This window comes from Epinephelus lanceolatus, chromosome 19 (genome assembly GCF_041903045.1).
Source record: "Epinephelus lanceolatus isolate andai-2023 chromosome 19, ASM4190304v1, whole genome shotgun sequence".
NCBI classification, from domain to species: Eukaryota; Metazoa; Chordata; class Actinopteri; order Perciformes; family Serranidae; genus Epinephelus; species Epinephelus lanceolatus.
The window spans coordinates 25,706,804-25,733,456 of NC_135752.1; the positions used below are offsets into that span (position 1 = coordinate 25,706,804).

The 26,653-nt window shown below is 40.9% G+C and overlaps 1 protein-coding gene across 2 annotated transcripts in view; it reads left to right on the forward strand.

Annotated features, from left to right (window-relative positions):
- Positions 1-1,677: 1,677 nt before the first annotated feature.
- The window catches only part of lrp13b (low-density lipoprotein receptor related-protein 13 b), a 40,469-nt gene continuing 15,493 nt past the window's right edge, over positions 1,678-26,653 (forward strand). The window contains exons 1-30 of one of the 2 annotated variants that reach the window (XM_033646380.2): positions 1,678-1,809; positions 3,753-3,875; positions 4,298-4,546; positions 5,759-5,872; positions 6,015-6,134; positions 6,556-6,681; positions 7,248-7,451; positions 8,943-9,111; positions 9,332-9,500; positions 9,732-9,954; positions 10,311-10,430; positions 10,590-10,808; positions 11,098-11,406; positions 11,794-12,012; positions 12,292-12,438; positions 12,587-13,135; positions 13,269-13,487; positions 13,576-13,824; positions 13,925-14,119; positions 14,238-14,486; positions 15,754-15,981; positions 16,096-16,344; positions 16,446-16,673; positions 18,545-18,811; positions 19,053-19,268; positions 19,497-19,679; positions 22,140-22,262; positions 22,568-22,735; positions 24,541-24,756; positions 24,853-25,082. In XM_033646380.2, coding sequence (XP_033502271.2) covers positions 1,752-1,809; positions 3,753-3,875; positions 4,298-4,546; positions 5,759-5,872; positions 6,015-6,134; positions 6,556-6,681; positions 7,248-7,451; positions 8,943-9,111; positions 9,332-9,500; positions 9,732-9,954; positions 10,311-10,430; positions 10,590-10,808; positions 11,098-11,406; positions 11,794-12,012; positions 12,292-12,438; positions 12,587-13,135; positions 13,269-13,487; positions 13,576-13,824; positions 13,925-14,119; positions 14,238-14,486; positions 15,754-15,981; positions 16,096-16,344; positions 16,446-16,673; positions 18,545-18,811; positions 19,053-19,268; positions 19,497-19,679; positions 22,140-22,262; positions 22,568-22,735; positions 24,541-24,756; positions 24,853-25,082 — 6,138 coding nt within the window. In that variant the 5' untranslated portion in view covers positions 1,678-1,751. The remainder of the gene's footprint in view (positions 1,810-3,752; positions 3,876-4,297; positions 4,547-5,758; positions 5,873-6,014; positions 6,135-6,555; positions 6,682-7,247; positions 7,452-8,942; positions 9,112-9,331; positions 9,501-9,731; positions 9,955-10,310; positions 10,431-10,589; positions 10,809-11,097; positions 11,407-11,793; positions 12,013-12,291; positions 12,439-12,586; positions 13,136-13,268; positions 13,488-13,575; positions 13,825-13,924; positions 14,120-14,237; positions 14,487-15,753; positions 15,982-16,095; positions 16,345-16,445; positions 16,674-18,544; positions 18,812-19,052; positions 19,269-19,496; positions 19,680-22,139; positions 22,263-22,567; positions 22,736-24,540; positions 24,757-24,852; positions 25,083-26,653) is intronic. The other variant, XM_033646381.2, reaches the window with a different exon arrangement.

The window sequence follows — 26,653 nt, forward strand, 5'->3', positions numbered from 1 at the left end:
TTCAACAGCAGGTGTTTATGCTACATAAAAATGTTTAGGTGAATTATATAAATCAACAATTTAAGACAGCTTCAATGAAAAGGAAAAAAAAATATTTCATATATGCCACGGTAATTGACAGCAGCATTAAAGGGACATTAATGACGTCAGACACGGCAGCTGATCGTCACCCATTCATAAGTCAAACTGGACACTTGACATCTAAAGAGAGAAGAAAGAGCTGATGGCGAACTACAAAGCTTTGGTGCTTTTTGATGAGTATGATGTGTGAACAGAATAAAAAAAAATCCATTAGAGGTAAATTAGTCCTGGTCTTTGAAAGTCCTTTATTGTCACAACATGAAACAAACTTTTGTTTTGAACTGCAGTTTGCTGCACACTCAGGGTTTCGCGTGATAATAGGAGCGAGTTTGAACCGTAATACAAGAGTTAAATTATTTTTTTTATCACTAAATCACTTGGTGGATGAATGAAATAAAGCAGCAGCATCAAAGTGTCACGTCATGGCATCAATATATTTTATATTGAAGTGTAAAGGCTCCACCTTTACCATATGCTGCATTTATGACTAAAATTCACGACATATTTGAATATATTTTGATGCTAATAATCCTGTACTTCTCTATGTAACGCTTTGAATGCATGACTTTTGTAGGAGACTATCTGTAGACTGTAGTAGTATTTTTCTTATTTTTTTATTTAACCTTTATTTAACCAGGAGGTCCACTTGGGTATCCACTCATGTGGGCGGTTGGCATGGGGACAGTATGGGGCCCGGGGACAGTATGGGGCCCGTGGACAGTCCTATATAGGGCTAATTCTTCAGCCCATTTACTACCACATGGCCCCACATACAAATGTTGGCTGGGTACTCTGTCAGTTTTACTCGTGGGCACTGTTTTCAAAGACAAAGCATCGATAAAAGAATAATTACGGTAGTTTGTTCCGTGCGTAAAAGCGCAAAAGCTTTCCAAAATGCGCACCGTCTCATCGCCTCACTGAGAGCAATGAATGCGGATGTATAACATCAGCAGCTATTCACTCATCAAATGCAAATCAGTATTTGGGTGAGCTGTAACATTCAGGAAATTTTGGACAGCTTCAATGAAAAGATTTCATGAACCATTAGCAATCTGCTGTGACTGACAGCAGCATCAAAGGGACAATATGACGTCAGACACGGCAGCTGATGGTCGCTCATTAATAAGTCAAACTGCACGCTTGACATCCAAGGAGAGAAGAAAGAGCTGGTGGCGAACTACAAAGCTTTGATTTCTTTTTGTTACTGTGACTCGTTCCGTGCGTAAAGGAGCCAGATTTATCCAAAAATCACCTCGCTGAGATGCACTGAAGGTGGGTGTAACACCAATACGCAGCAACATTAAGTGTACGCCTTGATCTCTGTCGGAAACACTGTAAATCATCAACTGTCAAAAACATTAATACCTACATCTGAGGTGTGCCGTGAACGTCTCGCAAACCGCAAAATGACGTACATGCGTGGAACATGCATTAATAAATAAATAAATAAATAAAAGTGGCAAAACACAGTAAAACGGGTTAAATAAAGACATAACACATTGAATTTCATTATTAACGTGTTTTAAATAACGGATTTTATTATATTTTTCGTTGACGGAAGCCGAGTGAGGCATGTCTGATGGCACGCGCACGTGCAGCAGTAGAAGCTGATTAAAGCACTTCCTCTCAGGTGACGCAGCGGCTTGTGACGGTGAGCCGCGCGGGCCGATATGGACTTACGCCAGCTCATTTGTTTGGTTTTTCTGGCGAGTCTGAGATATTCCCAAGGTAACATTTGTTTTAGACGTTTTAAATGACTTAATTCAAGCCAGTGTGTTCACTTAATGTCAAACAACATGCAGGGGCGCTTTGACATCTACTTTAGATGTTAGCATAAAGGAGGCAACATGGCGGCCATTCCTGGACCCCTCGGGTTCAGGGTTACAGGCTGTGTAGGAATTTCTGTGAGTGAGTTTGTGAGTTTGAGTAATTTAGCCTTTCCCCTGTTTCTGTGCCTGTTTTGGGAAAACTAATGTGAAATGTAGCCAGGCTATTTTAGCTAACTCTCCTTTGTTATTAATTTTGAAGGCCTAGGGTAACATTTGGTGACGAGTTGTCTGCAGGCACTTAAAGTCTTAAAATGTCTTAGATTCGCAAATATGAGACTTTAATTAGTCTTGAAATAAAATTTGCGAAGTCTTAATTGCTGCAAACATTTTATCTAGTTGACTGTATTCATATTATAATTACTTTAGTCCAAATGAGTCAAGCTCTTCTGCTGATAGTCCACATTTCTGATGCTACAAATACCTATCACTGAACCCAAAACTGTCTTTAAACTTTATATTTGCACTCACCTGTTGGCAAAATGTAATTTTACCTAACTCACCCCTCTAACACCTCTGCACTGGACTACATGTAGCCTATATGCTTTAAATTTACCTGCAATGCTTGAATGAGAAAAATGATTTGTCCAAAACTCTGCCTTTAATTTGGTTAAACACTGTCTTAAAAAGGTTTGAAAAAGCAGTAAATCTAAGTGTCTAATACCTGTAGACACCCTGTTAACAAAAAATGTCCTTGGTCTTTCTTATCCGTGGTTTTTCTTCGGGGGTTTTCACACTTGGTCCTTTTCAGCCCTCTAAACGGACTTAGAGCAGCGACTCAGCATTTTTTGCATATTTGTGAACACTCCAAGAGAACTCAGACCCCTCTGAAGCGAACCGTGGTCTGAGTACGGTTCGCGTCAAATTAGCAGTGCGGTTCAGTTAGCCTGTGCCTTGTGAACACAAAGTGCTCCAGGTTCGTTTTGCTCGCTGTCCTTGTATTTAGCCCTCTAGACCACATGCTGTTGCAATGGGACACTTGAAAAAAACAGACAAATCCACATCAGCCTGTGACACTTGCTAGGATGCAGGACAAAGAGTAGTTTGGTCCATGGAAGATACTGTACGTCTCCAGATTTGGCATGTAGAATTCATCAAACGGCAACAGTCTACAGCACAGAAACTCTAAAGTTTTCCTCCAGTTTTACTTTCATCTGAAAGCGAGGGGCTTCATAATCGCACAGCAGTGCCACATCAAAATAAAAATATAAACTACGTTGATATATATATTACATATAGCCTATAGTGTGACAGAAAGGACTGAGGTGTCATCAGAGCTGAAGTTGACCAGAAAGAGAACTGAGTCTTTTTTCAAATGAACTACGATGTGAACACAAAAAGAACTGAGTCCCTTTTCTGTTGGTCCACTTTTTAGTGCACTTTATGGGGACTGAATTTGGTTTGTTTAAAAAGAAATATAGGCCATGTGAAAATGCCCTTATACGTCAGTAGTAATTCGGTTCGCTACATAAGTTTGTTTGTGTTTTTTCTTGTCTAGAATAAGTCCTGGTGGAATAAATCGACCATTATTTTACAGTTTTGTTTGTATTTAGCTTAATTTGTCTTCCTGATCTATAAAGTGGTGTCTAATTTTAGACAAAGGAGGACTTCTATTTTGATAAAAATAAAGACATTTACACCATAAGTTGATGCAGAAACAGTACAAATTGATGCATCAAATTCACCAGAATGCAGGAAATCAAGCGTTTGATGCTCAAAATGTTCTGCCAGACAACCCTCAAACCCCATGTTTCATATGTGTCCGACCAATGTTGGAACGAAACCTACACCCTCGGACAGGCCGATCATATTCTCTGAGCTAACCGTTGGTCTCTCTCTGTATAGGTCAGACTTTGGGATGCCATCAGGGCCAGTGGCAGTGTGATGATGGAAACTGTATCCCCGATGTCTGGAGATGTGACGGAGGTGGAGACTGCCTGGATGGATCAGATGAAATGGGTTGCACTGGTAGGTGTACTTCCTGTCCCTGTGTTAAACAACTGTTCTTAACCCTTGGCACTCATAAATTGCCCCATTCAGCACTTGAGGGTGTGTAAATAGTTGTTTTGATATAGTTCTACTGTTAGTAAATGTGGTCCCCAATCAATCAATAAATCAATATGCTTGCTGTGTTTTCCGTTGAGGCATGTGAGAAAAACATTTGTCATGGATTCAAGATAACACAGCATGACTAACTGATATACACAAGGTCGATTTATGAGTGACGTATTCCTTTAGGATTGTCATGTTACCAGTGGTGTATTTGGTTGTGTTGATCAAAGGTCAGTCAGACAGCTACTAAGAAATAGAATTTTTGTTGTGCAGAACTTTTGTAGCAGAAGATAAAATGTGTGTAAAATGAAATAAAAAAAAATGTATCTTCCCTTCAGCACTCCCAGGCTCTCCTGAATGTCCGCTGGGACAGTTTCCTTGTGTGGACTCTGTTGGCTGTGTTGATGCATCGGCCCGCTGTGACGGAAAAAGACAGTGTCCCACCGGCTCTGATGAGGAGAACTGTGCAGCAACAGAGGGCTGTTTGGACTCTGACTGGACCTGTCGAAACCACATCTGCATCCCCAAAGAGCTGCACTGCAATGGACTGAATGACTGCATGGACAACTCTGATGAAGAGAACTGTGGTGAGGAAAATGAAGGGTTGAATGCTGGGCTACAGGAAACAGAGTGTCAGTCTGTGAGACTGTAGGGCACCACAGAGTGAAGCATATTTAAAGAGCTAGTGCACCCAAATTTACAAAAACATTTTAAATTTTTATATTCATTTGTTGCGTCTACTGTAGCAATATACATAGGTTTGGTTTTATTTTTCCAGGTGTCCCATCTCTGAAATGTCTTCAGTGCAGCCTCATCTTCAAAAAATGTATTTTATTTAATTTCTTTGCCAAATTCATATTGAAAGAAAACTAATTTAAAAACTGAAACAGTTCACAAAACAAAACAACAGTTCACATAAATAAAAATAGATTTAGTATTTTGGATATTTTTTAAAAAATATTTTATTACATTTTATTTTCAAATTTAAAACGGCAAAGGAAGGAAAACATATCACCAAAAATATTTCTGTCGTGCTGTAACCAGCAAATTTTATGGTTTTACCAAAACAGTCTAACGATGAATCAGTTGTTGTTGTTCCTGTAGTTGGAGTGACTGCGTTACTGTGTTTCAGAATGAAATCTTTCAGAATATAAGATCCTAAGATCCCAAATAGCCAAACACCTGAAGGTGATGTAAAAGGTTTCGAGCTCACATGATCACAACCCCTGCATGATGACAAAAATCCACAATTCAACAAATTACAACAAGATCGAGACGTCTTTACATCCACGTTTCAGAGCGGGAAGTCGTTACTGACAAGTTCAATGTGTAATCTGGGTGAACTAACCCCTTTAATCAGTCACTTGGTGCAGTCATTTTAAATGTGCAGAACAGTTTACATTCATTTTTATGCATTTTTATTTGAATACACTGGATGTTTTGCTGGTTTTTACACCGAAGTTTTTTTATTTACACTTTTAAAGACAAATAATATTGAACTTTATCACTATGATTTGCATCTGCACGCTACCACATAAACAGATATTCACACTGATGTGGACCATAATGTGATATACACTGACAAGCCAGGTGATATTGCTTGGAATCATTCATATTTTGTTTTACCGTTTTGAATTTTATCATATCAGTGTGATAACTCCATTATTATTCGATTAATTAATTAGCCCAACATGATCGTGGAGGCAGAGTGAACACAGAGTCAAGATAGGTGTGTGAGAGGCAACAAACAGATGGCCTCTAACTCAGGGTATGAGTACTTATTGTCTGTTCTCTTCTAGGTCTGTGTGTTGCGGATGGCATCCGGTGTCCTGATGGGACGTGTCTGACTGCTGAACAGAGGTGTGATGGGACGGTTCACTGCTCAGATGGAAGTGATGAGCCACTAACCTGCGGTACGTTTGGGGCAGATTTACCTGAATTACAATGACAGCAACTGTAGCAACAAACTAACGTTTTACCACAACTACTGTTGATGAGTCTCAACCTAATGTTTTTAGTGTGTTGATTTCTGTAATGCTGAGCACCCTCCTGCAGGTCGTATTTGCTCCATGAACAACGGCGGCTGTAGCCACGTGTGTGTTGATGAACCCTGGGGAGCTCTGTGTGCCTGTCCTGTTGGATATAAACTCTCTCCCAATGGAGCCGTCTGCAACGGTGTGTAGGGTAACACACTATTGACTTTCTAATTTTCTCTGCTTTTGAATTCTTCGTTCACTGGAGGCATGTGAACAAAACAATTATCTTCACAAAGTCAGCATGACACAGGGAGAACAACTGATAAACAAGTGGTAATTTTGCAGGTGAAGTTCTCCATTAAAGAGCATGCTGAGTTTAAAGAAGCTTCCTTTTGTATCTGTATATATATCATCTGTTTTGAAATCGGGTGTTGATGCGTATGAGGCTAAAACCCTCTCTCTCTCTCTCTCTCTCTCTCTCTCTCTCTCTCTCTCTCTCTCTCTCTCTCTCTCTCTCTCTCTCTCTCTCTCTGTCTCTGTCTCTCTGTCTCTCTCTCTGTCTCTCTCTCTCTCTCTCTCTCTGTCTCTCTCTCTCTCTCTCTGTCTCTCTCTCTCTTCAGATTTGGATGAATGTGCCCCTCCTTTTGCCCCATGTATGCATCACTGCACTAACACCGTCGGATCCTACTATTGCCACTGCAGAGAAGGCTTCAAACTAAGTGGAGGCTCCACATGTCTAGCTACAGGTAATGAGCAGAGTTTTCAGTGTTTGTCCAGATCTAATGTGATCAACATAAACATGTCATAGCCCTTCCTCCTAGTTCTTTGGTACCAACTTAGCCTCATCTTGAGCCAGGGATAACACTGAGTACAAGGCAGGATACTTCGACACATTGACCAGCAGGCAAGTACAGATCTGATGCTGGTAAGTGTTGGTGAGCTGGTCCTCAGCTTATGATGTTAACCTACTCTGGATTTAGTTTCATCCTCTGAGAAGATCAAACCCAACAACAAACATCACAAAGTGCACTTGGACAAAAGATAATTGACGTGTTAATGGGCCACTTTGATGTGACTGAGCTAATGACAAAACCAAGAAAGAAAAGTTCAAAAAGATCAAAGATGTAACTTCAAATACAAACCGTCAATCCGGTTACATCAAAGTAGAGATTGTGACTTCAGATGTTGGACAAAACTGAACTACTGCATTGTCATTGGGGTTTTTTTTCTGTCCAAATATAGTAAGGGATGGTGAAGTACCAGAAGGTGAAACTTGCTCTAATCTAAATATTCACACTATGTCCTTGTCCAGGTAACACTACCAGACTGCTAACAGTGCAGAGGAGATCTATCGGGCTGCTGAATGTGAAGACTCAACAGTTTGAAGTTATCCACACTCCAGTGCCCGACCCAGTGGCCTTGACTTTTGACGTTGCCCGAGGCTGGTACTACTGGGCTGACAACCATGGCAGCATTATCAAAAGTGATGGACGGAACAGCTGGACAATCTACACTGGTTAGTTGACCCAAAATGTTGGATTTTTTTTTTTCTTTTTGGTTTTATACATACATGAAATAACCAGTTATACTGTCGCCACACTGATTGGCAATGTAAAGATGTCATGGCATCCAGAGTTACCACAGTCATGAAATTCCTGGAAAAGTCATGAAATTAAAGAAATGTTTTCCAGGCCTGGAAATTGCTTGGAATCAACAGAATGATTTGGAAAATTTTCAATTTATTTGCTTAAAATATGTTCTTGAAAATCCCAAAACATGTCTGGCTTAATGTGAAATACTGATTACTGATTTAAAATCTAGTGCTACCCTGTGTGACTATTTAAACATCAGTAGTATCACATGATAGGAAGCACCAGCAGTTTTCCTCTGTGTAAATCACTGTGTTCATTTAATAATGTATGGCTTTTGAACAACAAATAAACTACATGACTCAAGAGAGAGGCTGACCAAAGGCTCTGCACAAAAAAACTTGATTGTAGCAGTATGGTGGAAGCAGCTCTGGTCAGCCATAATAAAAGGAAAAAACATTAAGACAACCAAAACGTCGCTCAACACACTGAGCCTCTGCACATATTTTGCCGTCTGCCATAGCCAGGCCAGAAAACGTTACCGCTTCTACCTGCATGAAAAGCATTGTATAGCTGGAGGACAACTTCAACGAATGCTAAACCAGTCTGTTGCTGCATCCAATGATCTGCTTGCCTATTTAAAACTACTTAAGTAAATTTATTGGGTGAAATAATATAGAAAAGTTATGCAAACATTTTCAAAATTCATTGGAAAAAATGTGTGGAAACCATGGGCATGTTTTTCTTTTTGATAGTCTACTAGAGTGGTTCCCAAGCCCTTTGGCTTGTGTCCCCCTAAATTAAAGCTATGTCTACTTGTGATCATCCGTCACAAGTTTAGCAATCTTCCAAATGACTTTTAATGAGACTTCAAACACCTTCAATTTTCAGTTTATCACAAGAAAACAGCAAATAGCTAGGGCTGTGCCAAATGTCTTTTTTAATATTTGAAGCTTCTATGGGGATTTTTTGAGTGAAGCTTTGAATGTCCATCATCATGTTTTATGACGACTTGACCCTGAAAAGCAAATCCTTGAACAAAATCCTCCGTTTTAATAAACTGATTTGATCTGCCACTGTGCAGAAATACCAAGTTTAAACTGAATGAATTGCCATGAAAAAAATGATTAAAAATAGGCCGCACAGCATTCAAATGTTGATTCAGAATTTGAACGTCAGTGTAATGAATGAAGCTTTGAACCTTCGAACCATTTGGTGCAGTGCTACAAATGGTTTGTGCTTCCCTCACAAATTTGCATCCCATGTCTCATCCTAGACTGAACTGCAAAATTTTGTGGAAGTTTCATGTTGGGATATTCACGTCATGTAAATAAATTGTAATGTGGACCACATCTGTTGAAGAAAAAGCAACATTTATTAACAAAAAATTGATGATTGATTTTTTTTTTCCCCCCCAGGGGAACCTGGAATCAAGGGTCTAGCTTGTGATTGGCTGAATGGCAACCTGTTCTGGACCAATCTGAAGACAGAGTCGATCTACATGCAGGGAGCTGATGGCAAAAGTTACACGACAGTGCTGAGCAAACACATCCGCCCATCAGAGTTGGTGCTTGTGCCTGTGGAGAGGTATGCTGCTTTTAGTCTGTCTGCTACACAGGATTTAAAGTAATCTCATTTGATATGTTACATCCACTTTTATGGGCAGTATGTGGAACCTGGTGAAACTGATTATAATTTAGTATTGAAATGAGCTACTGTGTGTACACAGCACACATGAACATCTAACTGGCATGCATGAACCCAAAGAGATGATGATACACAGGTCATTCTCTGCTCTGTCTCCCAGCTTGATGTTCTGGATCAATGCTGGCCAAGGTGACAGAGTGACGATAGAGAAGTCATGGATGGATGGGTCGGAGAGAAGCCCTCTGATTGTGCTCACTGCTCAGTCGGCCCACAGCCTCACTGCTGATGTGGCTGCCAGGAGGCTTTACTGGATCAGCGACCTCAAGAAAGTGAGTTAAAGAAAGACACATATGCACTGGAGTATATGAGTTGAATTAGTGCCAGCCCATAGCGTAGGCAGTATAGGCGAATGCTAAGGGCGTTGTCATCCATAGGCAGCGTCACAAATCGGGGAGGAAAAAATCAAAATGTTCATCTTTCACTATTTTTTACTATCACTACTATTATTTTGAAATATTACATAAGGCCACAACAACATAAATACAAAGCATTTTATTCAGTCTATAGAGACGGTGAAGATGGACGGGACCGGTCGTTACTCCTTCACAGGACTGTTCAACAGGAGACCGGCTCTCGGCCTGGCTGTGTTTGAAAGTTCGTTCTACTGGGTGGACGACAAAGGACTGTGGCAGGTTCCCCAGAACACACCAAACCAGAAGCAATTTCTCTGGAAAGCCGCACTGCCGATATTGGCTGTTTACCACGAGCTACAGCAGCCTCAAGGTACTTACTGGAACATTTTATTCAATGGTAGTGGTTTTCCTTCTCTGAATTTCCACTGACAATAGATGTCATGATCCTTATTAATTAGCACCCAGTTAAATTCATTTTAATTACAGTACCAATCAGTGTTAATTTTGGTAATGAAACATGACTAAATATGTTGCCAATTACTTTTTTCCATGACTTAGACGAGGCGATGACGAGACGCCAACAAAGTCATTAAACACCAGCACTGATCATATCAGTGTGCAATATGGTCATAACTATGATGACCACTGTAAGTCGTCGTCATAGTTGTTTCTTCTACACCTAAAGAGAGTACTCACATTTCAAAATGCCTTGTTGTCATCAATCAGGTTCTTCTGCATGTACAAAGAGTCTGTGTCACCTCTGCCAGCTAACTAAAGGCAACCCTGTCGGATTCACCTGCTCTTGTCCAAACTCCAAAGTATTGCTGCTTGATGGGACATGTGAATGTAGGTTCACCATAACTTTGTTTTGACTTGCCTGAACTTAAGTAACATAAATTTTACCCAGTCCTGCCAGACTGTTTCATGCCATTATGGGATTAACAGTAATTTTCTGTAGTCCTTTAAGGCATCATTAAAATGTGTTAACTCATTTTTGTCCCATAGATCCGAGGTTTATATACGCTACCATCAGCAACATCAACCTGCTGGAGTTTAAAGGCAGAGAGTCCACAAAAGTCCAGCTGTTTTCCACTGATGACGGCATCCTGTCATTTGATCTGGACTGGTACAGAGACTGGCTGTACTGGGCTAACCAAACTGGGCACATCCAACGCACCAGTCTAACTCAGGTCAAGACTGAGGTGGTCCCTACGCCTTTGCCAGGTTAATGCTTTGGGTTTTCCTTGGCTTGTACAGACAACTAAGAGAGCAATAGTCACTGTATTATCACTCAGTCAACTGACAGAAAATTAAATTATTTAAATAGACTAAAGGTTTATGATGCAGCAAAAGTGGAAGTCAAAGCCAACCCCAGATTCACTCTCGTTTGGCTTTTTGTCTTGCTGTATTTTAGTTTTTGGTGTTGTGCCTCTTGGATAAGCTATAAACCAGCTGGCTACTTGGTCTCATTACAGCTTTCTGCAAACTCACACTCCTCTTTTTGTCTCTTTAGTTTGTCTGATAAAAGTAGACCAGAGGAGAGGGAACATTTATTGGGTGTCATGTGAGCAAAACAGCATTGGCACCACTACAGCCGGCGGCCGATACCCACAGCAGCTGTACCACACAACAAAGGAGATTCGAGACCTGTATCTGGACTGGCTGAGGGGTGGCATCCTCTGGCTGGAGGAAGACCGAGTCCTCAGCATGAGCATGATGGGAGGCAAAGCCAAAGAGCTGCTGCAGTTAGCAGGAGGAGTCACGGGGAACATCGCCTTCGACCTCAGGGCAAATAGTCTGCTCTGGAACTCAAAAGGAGCAGGTCTGTGTGTTACATCTGTAGATAAGATGGAATAAAATGAAATGTTCAGCTCGCCAGCTGTGACTCAGCAGTAAGAGCTTGAAGCAATACAAGTTGAATTGTTTGCAAAGCACTGAAATATAGAAAGTGTTTTAGAAGATGAAGTGTGCATTATGAAACAAGATGTGACTATGTTAACATGCACACAAACATTCCACTATTATTCCAAATATAAGGTTCAAACCCAGGTTGGCGGGGTTTGAACCTCCTTGTGTGCAGAGATTGCAACAATCAAGACCTTTTTAATCTAGTGATGTTGGATGGTTTGTCAGACCTAATTTATCATCTCTGAGAGTGAATGTTTCTCTGGTACAGGCCTGGTAAATGAGTTTGCTCTCACATTTGCAGGTCTGACAACGATGAGTTTGCTGCAGGAAAAGAGCCATCGAGCTGGTAGAAGATGGAACATTTCGGGCTCAGTCGTAGCTGCCTTTGAGCCCTTCCTGTTGACCCTCTCTGATGATGTGATGAGACTGTGGGACCGGCGTGATGGGAGCTTCATACGAGAGATGATTGTGAGAGATCATGTGTTCAGTGTGATCGCTGCAATGATGGACATTCCTATAGGTCAGTCTGAGTCCTGTTAGTTATTTTTCTTGGATTTTCTGTTGAAATTTCTGTTTGAGGTGCCAACTTTTTGTCAATCTCTGGTAACTGTCATGGCTCATTTTAGCTGCACAGTTGCACACAACTAGCCAGTTTACAGCAAGTATTTTCAAGAGCACACAGAAACGCTTCTGATTTGATTAAAGAGGGATCATTATCAGAGGAAATAATATGAAAGCCATAGATTTTTACTCTGAAATACTTAATTTTCTCAGTTCCAATTATTTTAACTTTAACTAGTGCCCGATACTCCAGTCTGCAATGAGCCCTCTATGCTGTGCCGACACACATCAGTCTGCATTTCACAAGCCCAGCTGTGTGACGGTAAAAAGGACTGTCCTGATGGAGATGATGAGGATGCTTGTGTAACGACATGTCCATCTAAAGGTAAAGTATCAACATCACTGTTAGATTTGTTTAACCACTGCGTGCAGTTCTTAAACCATGTGAGTGGTGAACAAATTTACCACAGGCTTGACTGATAACTTTAACTTTACCGTAATCTTCTGTTTTCTTTGTTAATTTCCAATCTTAGATGATTTCAAGTGCAAGGACTCAAGGAGTTGTATCTCAAGGAGTCTGGTATGTGACGGTCGTTCTCATTGTCGCGATGGATCAGATGAGGATGATTGTCCGACCACAGGTTCTCCTACAGCTCGGGCAAACGTCCTGAAGTGTCGCACAGGCTCGAAGCCATGCAAAGACGGCACAGAGTGTGTTCTATACGGCCACGTGTGTGATGGGGAAAGGGACTGTCAGGATGGATCAGATGAGGATGATTGTCCGACCACAGGTTCTCCTACAGCTCAGGCTAACACCCTAGAGTGCCGAACAGGCTCAAAGCCATGTAAAGACGGCACTGAGTGTGTTTTATACAGCCATGTGTGTGACGGGGAAAGGGACTGTCGGGATGGATCAGATGAGGTCGACTGTCGAACTGTAGCTTCTCCTGCAGCTCGGGTGAGCATCCTGAAGTGTCGCACAGGCTCGAAGCTGTGTAAAGACGGTACTGAGTGTGTTTTATACAGCCATGTGTGTGATGGAGAAAAGGACTGTCGTGATGGATCAGATGAAGAAGGATGTGGTGAGTTTCTCCAAATGTAATTTCACTTATTGGAAAAGACTGCAGTTAAGTCTGTGGTAGCGTATGTAACATACTAATTTAAACTTCTTTTTTGGTTTAATTTTACTGTGTGATTACTGCTGTATCTCCCAAGATGCCACAGAAGAGACCATGACTCCAACAAAACCAAACAAAATGCCACCTGCCAACAAACCACCTGCTCCAACTGTGCCGGCCTGCAGCAGCCCGTCTGTGCTCTGCCCCAATTCTGCTGCTCACCTCTGCATTTCTCCAAGCCAGTTTTGCAACGGGCGTAAAGATTGTCCCGATGGCTTTGATGAGCGGAACTGCGTCAAAAGATGCCCCTCTAAAAGTAAGCCTTGAATGTGGAGTAAAAATGGCTTCTTTCAAAGTGTCTTGAAACTTGGTGAGCTTGATTGTTTTACATAACTTTTTTACAGATGACTTCCGCTGCAAAGACCGTAGGAGCTGCATTTCCAAAGATCTGGTTTGTGACGGCCGCTCTCATTGCCACGATGGCTCAGATGAGGTCAACTGTCCAAGTGCAAGTCCTCCTGCAGCTCGAGTTAACGTCATAAAGTGTCGTATGGGCTCCAAAATGTGTCGAGATGGGACAGAATGTGTTCTCTTCAGTCACGTTTGTGACAGAGAGAGAGACTGCCGAGATGGATCAGATGAAGAAGGATGTGGTAAGTATTCATTCAAGGGTTTACAAAGGTAATAAATGTGATAGGGGCTTTTGTGTAATATTTCTACATGCTGCACACACTGACTCTACCATTCTTGCAGAAAATCTCCACTTAAATGAATCTCCTGCACCAGTGGAGCCATCTACTCAGCCTCCCACCAAGCCGTCCTGCACCAGCCCTTCATTTCTGTGCCCAGATTCTTCTTTATGCATCAAGCCAACACAGATATGTGATGGGAAGAGAGACTGCCCTGATGGATCTGATGAGAACTGTGTGAAGAGATGCCCTGACAAGAGTAAGTCATTAAGTTATTGTATTTGGTTCTTTGAAAGTGTCGGAATTCATTATGTAAATGTGAAGTAAATCTGATACAGTTCCAGGCATGTCTTTCACTATTCTTTTACCCTTCATAGCTGACTTCCGCTGCAAAGACCGCAGGAGCTGCATCTCAAAGAGTCTGGTTTGTGACGGTCGCTCTCACTGCCACGATGGCTCAGATGAGGTCAACTGTGCAAGGGTAGCTCCCCCAGCAGCTCAAGCCAACGTCCTGAAGTGTCGTATGGGCTCCAGACTGTGTAAAGATGGGACAGAGTGTGTTCTCTTCAGTCATGTTTGTGACGGAGAGAGAGACTGCCGGGACGGGTCAGATGAAGAAGGATGTGGTGAGTCCTTGTGAGAAGGTGTTTTTTTTTTTTTTTTTTTTTTTAATAAAGATATTTTTTGGGGCATTTTTAGCCTTTATTTGATAGGACAGACAAGCGTGAAAGGGGGAGAGAGAGAGGGACTGACATGCAGCAAAGGGCTGGAGTCGAACCCAGGCTGCTGCGGCAACAGTCTTGTACATGGGGCGCCTGCTCTACCACTAAGCCACCGACGCCCCGAGAAGGTGGTTTTTAGATGAGCATGATCTGTGAATAAGCAGGAGAATTCTCTGTCAGATTTTCTGCAATAATCAAAAACTTGTTGCTTAAAAAGTTGCATCGTTCCATTCTTAAAATTGCCTGGTAACTTTTCATATTTATGTAGCTATTCTTTTGAATTAAATATATATTAACGGTGATACTGGTTTCTTTTTAAAGGTATAATTTTCATAATCATTTTCAGAGATTAGTATAAATGCAAGATTATCGCTAAGAATCAAAATTCATAAATCACTCCCAGGATTTCACAGGCTCTTTTTGATGCATGATTTCACTGCAGCTTTTCTAAAAAATTGTGATGTATGTTTCAATGTTTTTAGGCTTTTTTTGGCAATGAAATGACAGGAGTAAGAGAAAATTGAGGAAATATTTGCATTTTTTTCTATAATTCATTAAAATTGAAAGCAACTAAACAACCAGCGTGAGTAAAAAAATTTACTGTTTGTAGTATGAAGTTTATATCATGCTAACGTTACCATTTACCATGTGTATTTAATATAAGGGATCTTGAGATGTAACAGCCTCTGTCATCGCAGTTTGTCTTCTCCATTGTCCACGCATTTCAGCCATTCTTCAGCTGTGCTTTGGGGTACAAAAGTATTTCTCAATCAAAGACTTTTGCTTGTGTTCCACCACAATGTTGCACACAGTGCAAAACAATGTGCCCCCATTTTCATGCAGCACATCAGGGAAATGTCTTTCATTATCTCTGACAGTAATTTTTGTTGGTAAAGAGTTGTTCGTGTTGCCTGATGTCCACATCTTCACAACCAAAATCAGACAATTGAGTTGGCTGGTTGATTGGTTAAATTTGCATTAAGTTGCGATCTCCACATCCTGGTGGGGTTGAGAAATGACAATGAAACCAGCAGCTTATGATAAAGACCACTAGAAATCTTGAAGTTTAGACTTATATGCATGGTATTTATTACTAGTGTAGTCATATGGTGATGATATTTGGATGTTTTGACATTGAACCTAAAACTTTAATTCACTGTTTGATTTTTAGATGCTGCAGAGGATGCTCCTATCACTGCTACAGAAAATGTCAGCTTAAATAAATCCCCTTCACCTGTCACACCCTTAACTGAGCCTCCCTCCAAGCCGTCCTGCACCAGCCTTTCATTTCAGTGCCCAGGCTCTTCTTTTTGCATTAGACCAACACAGATATGTGATGGAATGAGAGACTGCCCCGATGGCTCTGATGAGAAGTGCGTGAAAAGATGCCCTTACAGAAGTAAGTCGTCAGATTTCGCTCTGATCTTAACCACCAAGGAAAAGTGGATGGTTATGTATTTGTTGTTTTGTTCTTTTGGATATTGTTTGATAAATTAAATGCCTTCCTCTTCAGCTGATTTTCTATGCAAGGACCGCAGGAGCTGCGTCTCAAAGAGCCTGGTTTGTGACGGTCGCTCTCACTGCCACGATGGCTCAGATGAGGTCAACTGTCCGAGCGCAGCTCCCCCAGCAGCTCGAGCAAACGCCCTGAAGTGTCGCATGGGCTCCAGACTGTGTAAAGATGGGACAGAGTGTGTTCTCTTCAGTCATGTTTGTGACGGAGAGAGAGACTGCAGAGATGGATCAGATGAAGAAGGATGTGGTGAGTATTCATTCAAGGGCTTACAAAGATAAAACATTTAAAAGAGGTTTGTAGAGAGGCTTTGCTGTTTATGTACCTAACTGTTGGTGTAATATTTCTAGATGCTGCACACACTGGCTCTACCATTCTTGCAGAAAATCTCCACTCAAATGAATCTCCTGCACCAGTGGAGCCATCTACTCAGCCTCCCACCAAGCCGTCCTGCAGCAGCCTTTCATTTCTGTGTCCTGGTTCTTCTTTATGCATCAAACCAACACAGATATGTGATGGGAAGAGAGACTGCCCTGATGGATCTGATGAGAACTGTGTGAAGAGATGCCCTGACAGAAGTAAGTCATTGAGATATTGTATTTGGTTATTTGAAATTGAATTTACATGACATCTCAGAAAACATTGCAACATTGAAAACTGTTATTTGAATGTCCAATCAAGACATCCAGTTATTGTCTTCCAGAATGAGTGCAGATGTCAAAGCATTGTGTTAACATTAAAAAGGGACATTAACACGACCAAAAATATACCAGTGTTGGACCATATAGGACTCAAACCCCTGTCTCCTGGATGAAAGTCCTGTGCTCTATCCATTCATCCACTGAAACTTACTGTTCTACTGTGACTGGACCAAGTGGACTGAATACAAGGCTCACTGCAGAGACACTACCTAAATCTCTTGATGATCATGGCAAACGTGTTTTAAGTGACGGCTAGGATGAGTACTGTAATGCCCTATGTATTTGTAATTTACCTCAGTGACACTCCAGTTTTGTTTTGTTTTGTTTTTGTATGTTTATTCAATTCAATTTTATTTATAAAGCCCAATATCACAAATCACAATTTGCCTCAGAGGGCTTTACAGCATATGACATCCCTCTGGATATGGACCCTCACAGTGGATAAGGAAAAACTCCCAAAAAAACCTTTGACAGGAGAACAAATGGTAGAAACCTCAAGAAGAGCATCTGAGGAGGGATCCCTCCTCCAGGATGGACGGACGTGTCATACAGAATAGATTTGCAGTTATCCATATGACAAAATGATAGATAAAGAGAGACAGAGAGAGATGCAGGGCAGACAGTAATGACAAGAAATTGTAATAAAGCAATAAAGTTAAAACAACAACAACAACATACCATTTATATGGACTTCATACTTCATACAACATCACCTGACTTTCTGGGACAAAGCGCCAATGGCTGCTGCTTTCATGTGCGATCAAAGGCAGTTTGGATTAAGAGTTTTGGCTCTCACAGACACCTCAGGCTTAAAACGATGGCACAATATCATTTACATGCAGATGTACATAAATAGCATAAACAATATTTAATATTCAGAAAATGGGCATCAAGTAATACCAGTCATTGGATGTGGAGCGGATTTTTGACGTCTTTATCCCACAGAAAAGATACAAAACATGTATATTTGACCTCAATTCAGCCACTCCTCCCCTGATTATAAAGAAATGTTCTTGTTATATGTTGACAAGTTGAAATCCAAGTCCCTGATTCCATCCCCACCACCCTACCCACCCACTCATAGGATTGCAGGTTACAAAATACATTCAGGTGAAGAGGGGAAATGAACATAACTTCAACAAATAATTATATTAATTACTCAAACAAATGTAAAAAGAAGGATGAGAAGGATGCTGAAATGCAACATTTACAGGTACCACCCTATTCTTTATCATGGGGAGTCCCAAAAGAGTCTCCATATCTTAATAAAGGTTTGGGAGGACCTTTTGAGTGTGTATTTGATTTTTTTCTAGCTTTAAGAAATACACAAGATCTCTGATCCAATGAGAAAAGGATGGGGGAGCGCGTTGCTTCCAATTTAGAGGGATCAATCGTCTCTCCAGAAGAGTAGTGAAAGCAGGGACCACGTTAAAGTGTGCCCTTCTGATCACAACCATTGACAACCAAACTAATAAACTGTCATAAGGTTGTAAGAGAAGGTCTGAATGGACTATTATTAGCTGGGGAAACAATGTCACCATCTGGCTGTCTGCCTCATGACCACTGGGACCATTTTTGACCAGAAACACGTCACCATCCAACCAGTGTTTGTTGGGATGTGTCACTGTGGTCAAGCAGTGGTGTGATCCAGCATAACAATCTAAATACTTATTCTACACAATTTGAAGTACCGAGAAAATTTGATTCAATTCCACTCATGTATTTTAACATTCTTTCACCCTCCACAGCTGACTTCCGCTGCAAAGACCGCAGGAGCTGCGTCTCAAAGAGCCTGGTTTGTGACGGCCGCTCTCACTGCCACGATGGCTCAGATGAGGTCAACTGTCCGAGCGTTGCTCCGCCTGCAGCTCCAGCAAATGTCTTGAAGTGCCGTGTGGGCGCAAAGCCGTGTAATGACGGCACAGAGTGTGTTTTATACAGCCACGTATGTGACGGAGAGAGAGACTGCAGAGATGGATCGGATGAACAGGGATGCCCAGACACCTGCAAACAAGGTTGTTTCACTTTAAACATTTGAAGTTTTACTTTACTGTTTTACTGTAACATTAAAGCAACATTATTTTAACCCTTCATGACATTTATCTTTTTGTTTTACTCTCTACAACTCCTAAAACTAATCAATAAAATCATATAAGGACACAAGAGGACAGGACACAAACGTTCTTTAACTGAGCACTTTAGACATTAGCTGTAATGCTGCTTCATTCAAGTCATACCTTTTATTCTCCACTCCAGGTGAGTTTCAGTGCTCCCATGGGAACATGTGCATCTCTGAGGCTGAGGTCTGTGATGGCAAGTCGCAGTGCCGGGACCAGTCTGATGAACTGGACTGCTGGAAACCAACCAAGAGCTGCGAGCATCGATGCGCCGACGGCAAGCGCTGCATCCCAAAGACATTCCTGTGTGACGGAGAGAGAGACTGCCTGGATGGCACGGATGAGGTGGGCTGCGGTAAGTCTTCAGATCCAGTTTTCAAATATTCATCCACTGTTGACGAGGCTAATGTGGCTGCAAAATTCCTAGCTCCAGTAAAAGTTTGAAAGCTGTGATTTATGGTTAGAGGTAAAAATGTAGCAATGGAAAGGAACAGAATAAACTGAGCCACATTTTTTACTTTTATATGCACATTTATTTGTCTAGGCTTACTTTACGTTTAATATGTAGTTTTCTCATTTCCAGACCCGGTTACTGTGGCAACAACAGAGTCTCCTATTCCCCCTCCCGCACCGACTTGCATCACTCCATCAATTCTCTGTCCAGGTTCATCACTGTGTATCTCTCAAAATCAGCTGTGTGATGGACAAAGAGACTGTCCTGATGGATTTGATGAGAATACATGTGTGGTCCAATGCAAAAATCCAGGTAAGTCTTAGTCCTGCCATATTTTGTACTTGCATAATACTTAAAAACTTGTTACCATTAAAATTATTTCCTTATCTCCAAAAAAATTGAGCTCAAATTAAAAATATTTTGAGGTTTCTATTACGGAGTACTTATTCTTTCTCTTTATCATCTAGTTAAATCACATTGAACAAAAGCAGCAAATGATCTCCAAACCTTTTAAAACATACCCCATTTCCTTTTCGTATGTATGTATGTTACTCCCTCTAATGGAAAAGCGATGAGCATTTGTCTAACCCAGTATGTAAAACTTGGTCTTTTAGTCTTTTCCAAGACATTGCGATTGATCTTTTGGTGAGCTAGCTATCATTATTTGTTCACTTTTGTCATATTTATGCTCTTTTTGGGTATGACAGTCAAATCTTATCTATATAATATCGAAAACTCTAGTCTGAGTGGGTGGAAGTTCGCTGCATAGCCTCTCATTGGGTGGAACGAGTCACCCACTGAAGTCCCGCCCTACCACCTCCGGTTGCAGTTTTCAACACATCCTTTACTAACTTTTGCGGTGTTTGATATTGCGGGGATGTAGCCATTTTTCTGCCATGGTTCGTGTCCTGTAGGCGATATTTTTGTGGGCATGTTACACCAAAACCTGTTTCCACCCGGCAATATTTTTGCAAGCGCACCATTGCTGTGGCACCGCCCAGAACAATTGTGATTGGTTGAAAGAAATACAAGCAGCCGGGGCGTTTTTTTCTCCAATCTTAAAGTGAGAGTCGGCCCAGCCAGACCTTTCTTTTCTTGAGAAAGGTCTGGTGAGCGAGACTAGTCTGTGGGTGTGGGTGTGTGTGCGGGCTTGTCTGTTTTCTCCTCACTGACTTGGTCAATCCATGTGAAATTTGGCACAGTGGTAGAGGGTCATGGGAGGATGCGAATGAAGCAATATTACATCAATTGGCCAAAGGGGGGCGCTATAGCAACAAATTGAAATTGCAAACTTTGAATGGGCATATGTCATGTCCCATATGTCGTAGAGACATGAAACTTTGCACAAGAACCCATAACTTATATATAACTTATATAGATTTTCCGCCATTTTGAATTTTTTGAAAAACACTTAAAATTGATCTCTTCCTAGGAAGTTTGACCGATCTGCATGAAACTTGGTGAACATAATCTAGGGACCAATATCTAAAGTTCCCTCTTGGCAAAAGTTGGAAAACTTACTAAAACTGAGCTTCTATGAGGCAATGAATATTGCGGAGGGTGTGGCTCATCACATAAAGGTGTATAACATCTCAAGGGTTTCACCGATCACCACGCAGTTTTGTAGGCATATGACCACACATAATCTGACGGGACTCCTCCATTATTGACCCGATCAAACAAAATGGGGACGCTATAGAGCTAATTTCTTATCTAGGCCTAACCGCCATATTGATTTTTACTAAACTTGGTAGATATGTAGAACAGGATGCCTCAAGGTGACTGGAGAAATTTAACTCTAATTGGCAACTGGGTGGCGCTATAACAACAGAAAAATGCTTCAAAATGGCTAAAATGCGACCGATTGCTGTGGCTCCCCCTGTGGCCGAATGTTTGGGTTTTTTTTCCTAATTTTTGGTATGACTAACTCAAGGTATGGTATACTGTACTCAATGGGTATGGACTAGTTTTAAATCAACTTTCACGTTTGCTGTGCAGCTTATTCATTTTGTTTAAATGAGGTTTTTCTGCACAGATGCAGACACAGATTAGCCTACGCTAATATATGTATTATACCATTTGTAGAATTAGGATCTGCAAATGCTTGGTGGATGTGTGAGATTGTTTCTGGCTTGTGTGATCCAACATTTCTAATTACTCCAGTGCATCATAAAGTCCAAAAGTCAAAACTTGTTAGAAAAGGATGGATGTAATCACGTTTTTATCTGATGAAATATTCTTCTTCAGTCCAGATTTGTAAAACCACATTTGCACTGCAGCCAAAAAACTGTTTGTTCTCCCCACTGGCACACACACATATTAACAGGGCAGTCTACCAATGATAAAACAGCTGAATGATATTTTTTTTTTTTTTTTTTAAGAAAGTTGATATAATTTAAAAAAGACTAATTTAATCTGATGAATCACTTATTCAAATCAAGGATTTTTTTTTTTTTGTAAGGTTGATGACGTCCTAAAATATGACGACAGACATTCAAAGCTTCATTTGACAACCACAATAGAAGCTTTGAATGTTAAAAAAAAAAAAAAAAAAAAAAAGACATTTGGTACAGCCCTAGTATCTGGTATCCTACTGATGGCATTGACTCTCTGTGGGAGAGTTTCAAAGGAAAAAAGTAGGAGTCCTCGAGGTTGAATACTCTTTCTCAACTGAGATTCTTCTCTGTGGGCAGCTTTGAAATCCTATGTAAAGGATTTCAGAGTAGATATCTTTCCCTTTCCCTGTTTTTACCTCTTCCCTCTGCACATCAGGTGACTTCTTATGCAGCGACCGGAGGATGTGCGTCCCCAAGAAGGAAGTATGTGATGGCCGTGCCCACTGTCCCGACGGCTCAGATGAGAAGCAGTGTCAGTCAGCAGATCGAACTGCTCCCAGTAAGCCTACAACAAAAATACAGTATGACAATAACGTGTAAAAGCAGTAGATGCAGTGCGAGAACATTTTATTGATCCTACAGCAGTTGTAAATCTAGCTAGGCAATACACCCTGCTGTTTTGTTTCATGCTTGATGTGCTTGCTGTGTAAAATATAGCAACACACTACCAACTGTTTAGCTTTCATTTCAACCTCATGTAATCATTTGCTTAACAAAGAAATCAATTCCTGACTGTTTACTAGCCCAGCTCTCAGAATCCATGTCTTAATAACCTATTAAATGCATAATTTTCTCTCTGCCAAGCTTCCAACGATGTGCCCAGTGCCAGAGCTGCCCCACTAAGGTGCCGCAAAGGTTTCAAGCCATGTAAAGACGGCCTGGAGTGTGTTATGTACAGCCACGTGTGTGACGGAGAGAGGGACTGCTCAGATGGATCAGACGAAGAGGGATGTGCTGCTAAATGCAAAGCAGGTTTGTTATATGTATTGAGCTGGTGAAAAGCAGCATAGAGTGATGCCTTAAACTGCTCTCTGTCACATGGGAAATGTCTGTTTAGTAAGGTGACCAAGACAGAGTGTGTCCAATGCTGAAAGATACTCTAAGGTTTTGATATAACTTCTATTTAACTTAAGAAATAAACATTTCTCTTCTGCCTCTTGTGCTGCACAGTGTGGTAAACAATAATTATTTTAGATGCACTTTCATGTGTCTGGTAATCATTTCTGGGTTTCAGTGGTAATGCATCCATAGATTATTACATCTCCTTTTAAACCACGCATTTCTTGTGAGATTTACCTTTTCTGTGTCACTTCAAAACCAAGCAGCATCCTCCGGGGTAGACTCACAAGTCAGTCTTTAGACGCTTTGCTTCACTTAAGACTGATGTCTTTCTCCCTGATTTTGTGTTTAGATGGGCGGATACAATTTCAGAGTTTAAAAAAACTCCCTACGTTGCAGAACCAATAGTAAATCCGCAGGGCGGTCCTTTGGTGGCTCACTGAACTCTTGTGCTCGTAAACATAGTCCGACTGCGTTAAAAGTTTTAAACAAAGTTGCTGTAAGTCCTTCATTTCCACAATCTTGTGGACTGAGCACACGTTTGAAAAACGGAGTTAAATCTCTCGGCATCCATTTTCAAGCTCTCTGTGTGTTTGTGTCCTTGCAGACGAGAAAAGGGGGAGCGCACATTTCCGGGAGGGCGTGTCCTTTTCAAAAATGCAAGAGGCGTTGCTTTGTTCCCGGCCGTTTTCTCTGGTGTTAAACACACTTTAGAAAGGAGTGTCCCCAGACTATCAGAAGACAGGGATCTCTGATTGTCTGGTGGCGAGACTACCTCTGGGGCTGAAAAATGAAGCCCACGTGAAAGGGCCAAAACCTGCAGTTCCTTCAATGGCCACTTGAGGCTGGCTCAAGCTAGTCAATCTCCATAGACCCCCATGTTAAAATGCCCAACTTTACAGCAGTCATAAACATGTTTACAGCCTGGCACAAAAAATGGATTTGGTCTCCATAGCTAATATCAGCATTCTTGACAGCTGTATGGAGGGTGACATTTTATTTAACTCATCTGTGTATGTGCTATTAAGGCTTAAAGCTGCGCATATTTAAGGGCGTAGCAGCTTCAAGTGACAGGCTGTTTGTGAGGCGCCACTACAGTCTGTAAGTTGGATCCACCTCTCACTTCTTCTCAAGTCCAGCCTCTTGTGATAAATATGGTCACTTCTGGCTCCAAAAAACTTTAAATAGTGAAAATGCAATACTCAAGGCTTCAAAATGGCTATCCAAAAACCAGTGGTTTACATCATGGTAGCTATGTCCACTTAATTTTATGGTCTGAGTTTATAGTCTAAGTTCAAATCGTATTCCCCTCTCAGGGGATCGCACTTCTGCGGCTTCACCCAGTGGTTAATAGTTTCCCAGTCTTTGCTGTAGCTGCATTTCATTCTGTGTCGTACTTTCCATCAAATTCCACCTGAATCTGCATAGCTTGTGACAGTTAGATTGACACCAAACACAGTATCAGTGTATCAGTGGACACACTAATGACCTTTTCTTTGAGTTTATTGTGGATGAAGCTTTGAGTTTCTCTGGCTTTTCTTGGGAAATTTTGGATGGATTTCTAGATTGAATTTCTTTTTAGTCCAGAGCAGCTAGATTTAACCATGTTCCAGGAAACTACCAAAGTGTGGATTCATGGATGTAGAGCATCCATTTACAAAAACAGATGCTCTACATCCATGGATAATCTTTTGAGGAGTCTCTTTTCTGTCTCCCAGATGAGTTCCAGTGTGCTCACGGGAATAGATGCATCCCACCAGTGAAGGTGTGTGACGGGGAGTACGACTGTCAGGACCGATCCGATGAACAGGACTGTTCGAAACAGATGGAGGGCTGCCATCATCGCTGCGATAACAACACTCGCTGTATACCAGACACCTTCTTGTGTGATGGCGAGAGAGACTGTGCCGATGGGTCAGATGAATCACAGTGTGGTAGGTGAATGTTTGGAAATGAAATGTTTAGAAAATGAAGATGAATATTAAACTTGTCTGCAAACATCAGATGATATCTGTGTTTCTTATGTCCAGGTTTGGTGCCTTGTGCCATTAACCAGTATCGCTGTATGAGCGGTCAGTGTGTGTCTGAGGCTCTGAGATGTGACGGATATGCTGACTGCGGTGACCACTCTGATGAGATGCATTGCACAAGACCCCCGCGCTGCCCGTCACAGCTCCAGTGTCCGCACAGCCATGAATGCCTTCAGAGAGAGTGGCTGTGTGATGGTGAAGAAGACTGCAAAGACGGGTCAGACGAGAAGGTAAGGTGCTACAGCTGGAGTGAGGTGAAGTAAATCTGTATTAATAAGTAGAGGAATAAATTGAGGTTTTACATGCTTCTCAATTAATCTTTTTTTTTTTTTTTGTATAATGCATGTGCTTTTTGGAGTGAGGTCAGAAAGCAGTTGTTGAAACTAGGGATACACCAACACTGCTTGTGGATATTGAGCTGATGTGTGTTGGATATGGTGACATCTGGGACAAACTATTTAATTCAATTCAGTATTTACTTCTGTTTACATGTGTATGGAGCTACATTAGGGTCAAATGTTTTGTACTTGAAAAAATAAAATTTGAAACTGAAAATTCATGTGTTGATCTTGAATTTTGAAAAATACAACAATGTATTCAAAATAAAAATAAGTATATGAAACGTTTTTTCAGGTTAAGTATAATTTTGATTCACTTTGGTAATTCTTTTGAATGAATAATTTATTTTCACTTTTCACTTCCATATATATATTTTAACATTTGAGGTCTTATTTTTTTCAGTTGCATGTTTTATCTTTTCAGATTCAGATCTTATTTTTTACAGTTTCAAATCTCATTTTTTCACTTTCAAATCTTTTTTTCACTTTCAGATCTTTTTTTCCAGTTTCAGACTTTTGACCCTGATGTGGCGTGGGGGGCGTGGCATCAACTGAGAGGTTTGTGGAATCATGAGTGACAGTGCCTTCAGGGAACGTAGGAACTAAAAAAATTCTGACTCAACACTTATATACACCATATTCATGTGACTGGCAGTGTAAAAATTGATGCCAGTGACAAACTTCCATTTAGAAATCTGTTTTAGACAGTACTGAGCACCAATTGTGGTATAAGACCGATAAATTATGCCAGATTTTGCAGTTCAACAGCCACATTTTAAGTGCTGATATGTCCGATTTCCACATAGCACTGTGAACGCAGATTTCGAAATGGAAGTTTGTCACTGGCATCAATTTTTACACTGCCAGTCACATGAATATGGTGTATATGTTGAGTCAGAATTTTTTTAGTTCCTACGTTCCCTGAAGGCACTGTCACTCATGATTCCACACCCCTCTCAGTTGATGCCACGCCCCCCACGCCACATCAGGGTCAAAAGTCTGAAACTGGAAAAAAAAAGGTCTGAAAGTGAAAAAAAGATTTGAAAGTGAAAAAATAAGATTTGAAACTGTAAAAAATAAGATCTGAATCTGAAAAGATAAAACATGCAACTGAAAAAAATAAGACCTCAAATGTTAAAATATATATATGGAAGTGAAAAGTGAAAATAAATTATTCATTCAAAAGAATTACCAAAGTGAATCAAAATTATACTTAACCTGAAAAAACGTTTCATATACTTATTTTTATTTTGAATACATTGTTGTATTTTTCAAAATTCAAGATCAACACATGAATTTTCAGTTTCAAATTTTATTTTTTCAAGTACAAAACATTTGACCCCAATGTAGCTCCATACATGTGCTCCTACTATGTCATGCATCACCAGTGCACCAGTAGACTGCATTTTGTTCACATTTTATGCAGTTGTATTGTTTTATACTGGAATTTTAATTCCTGTTCA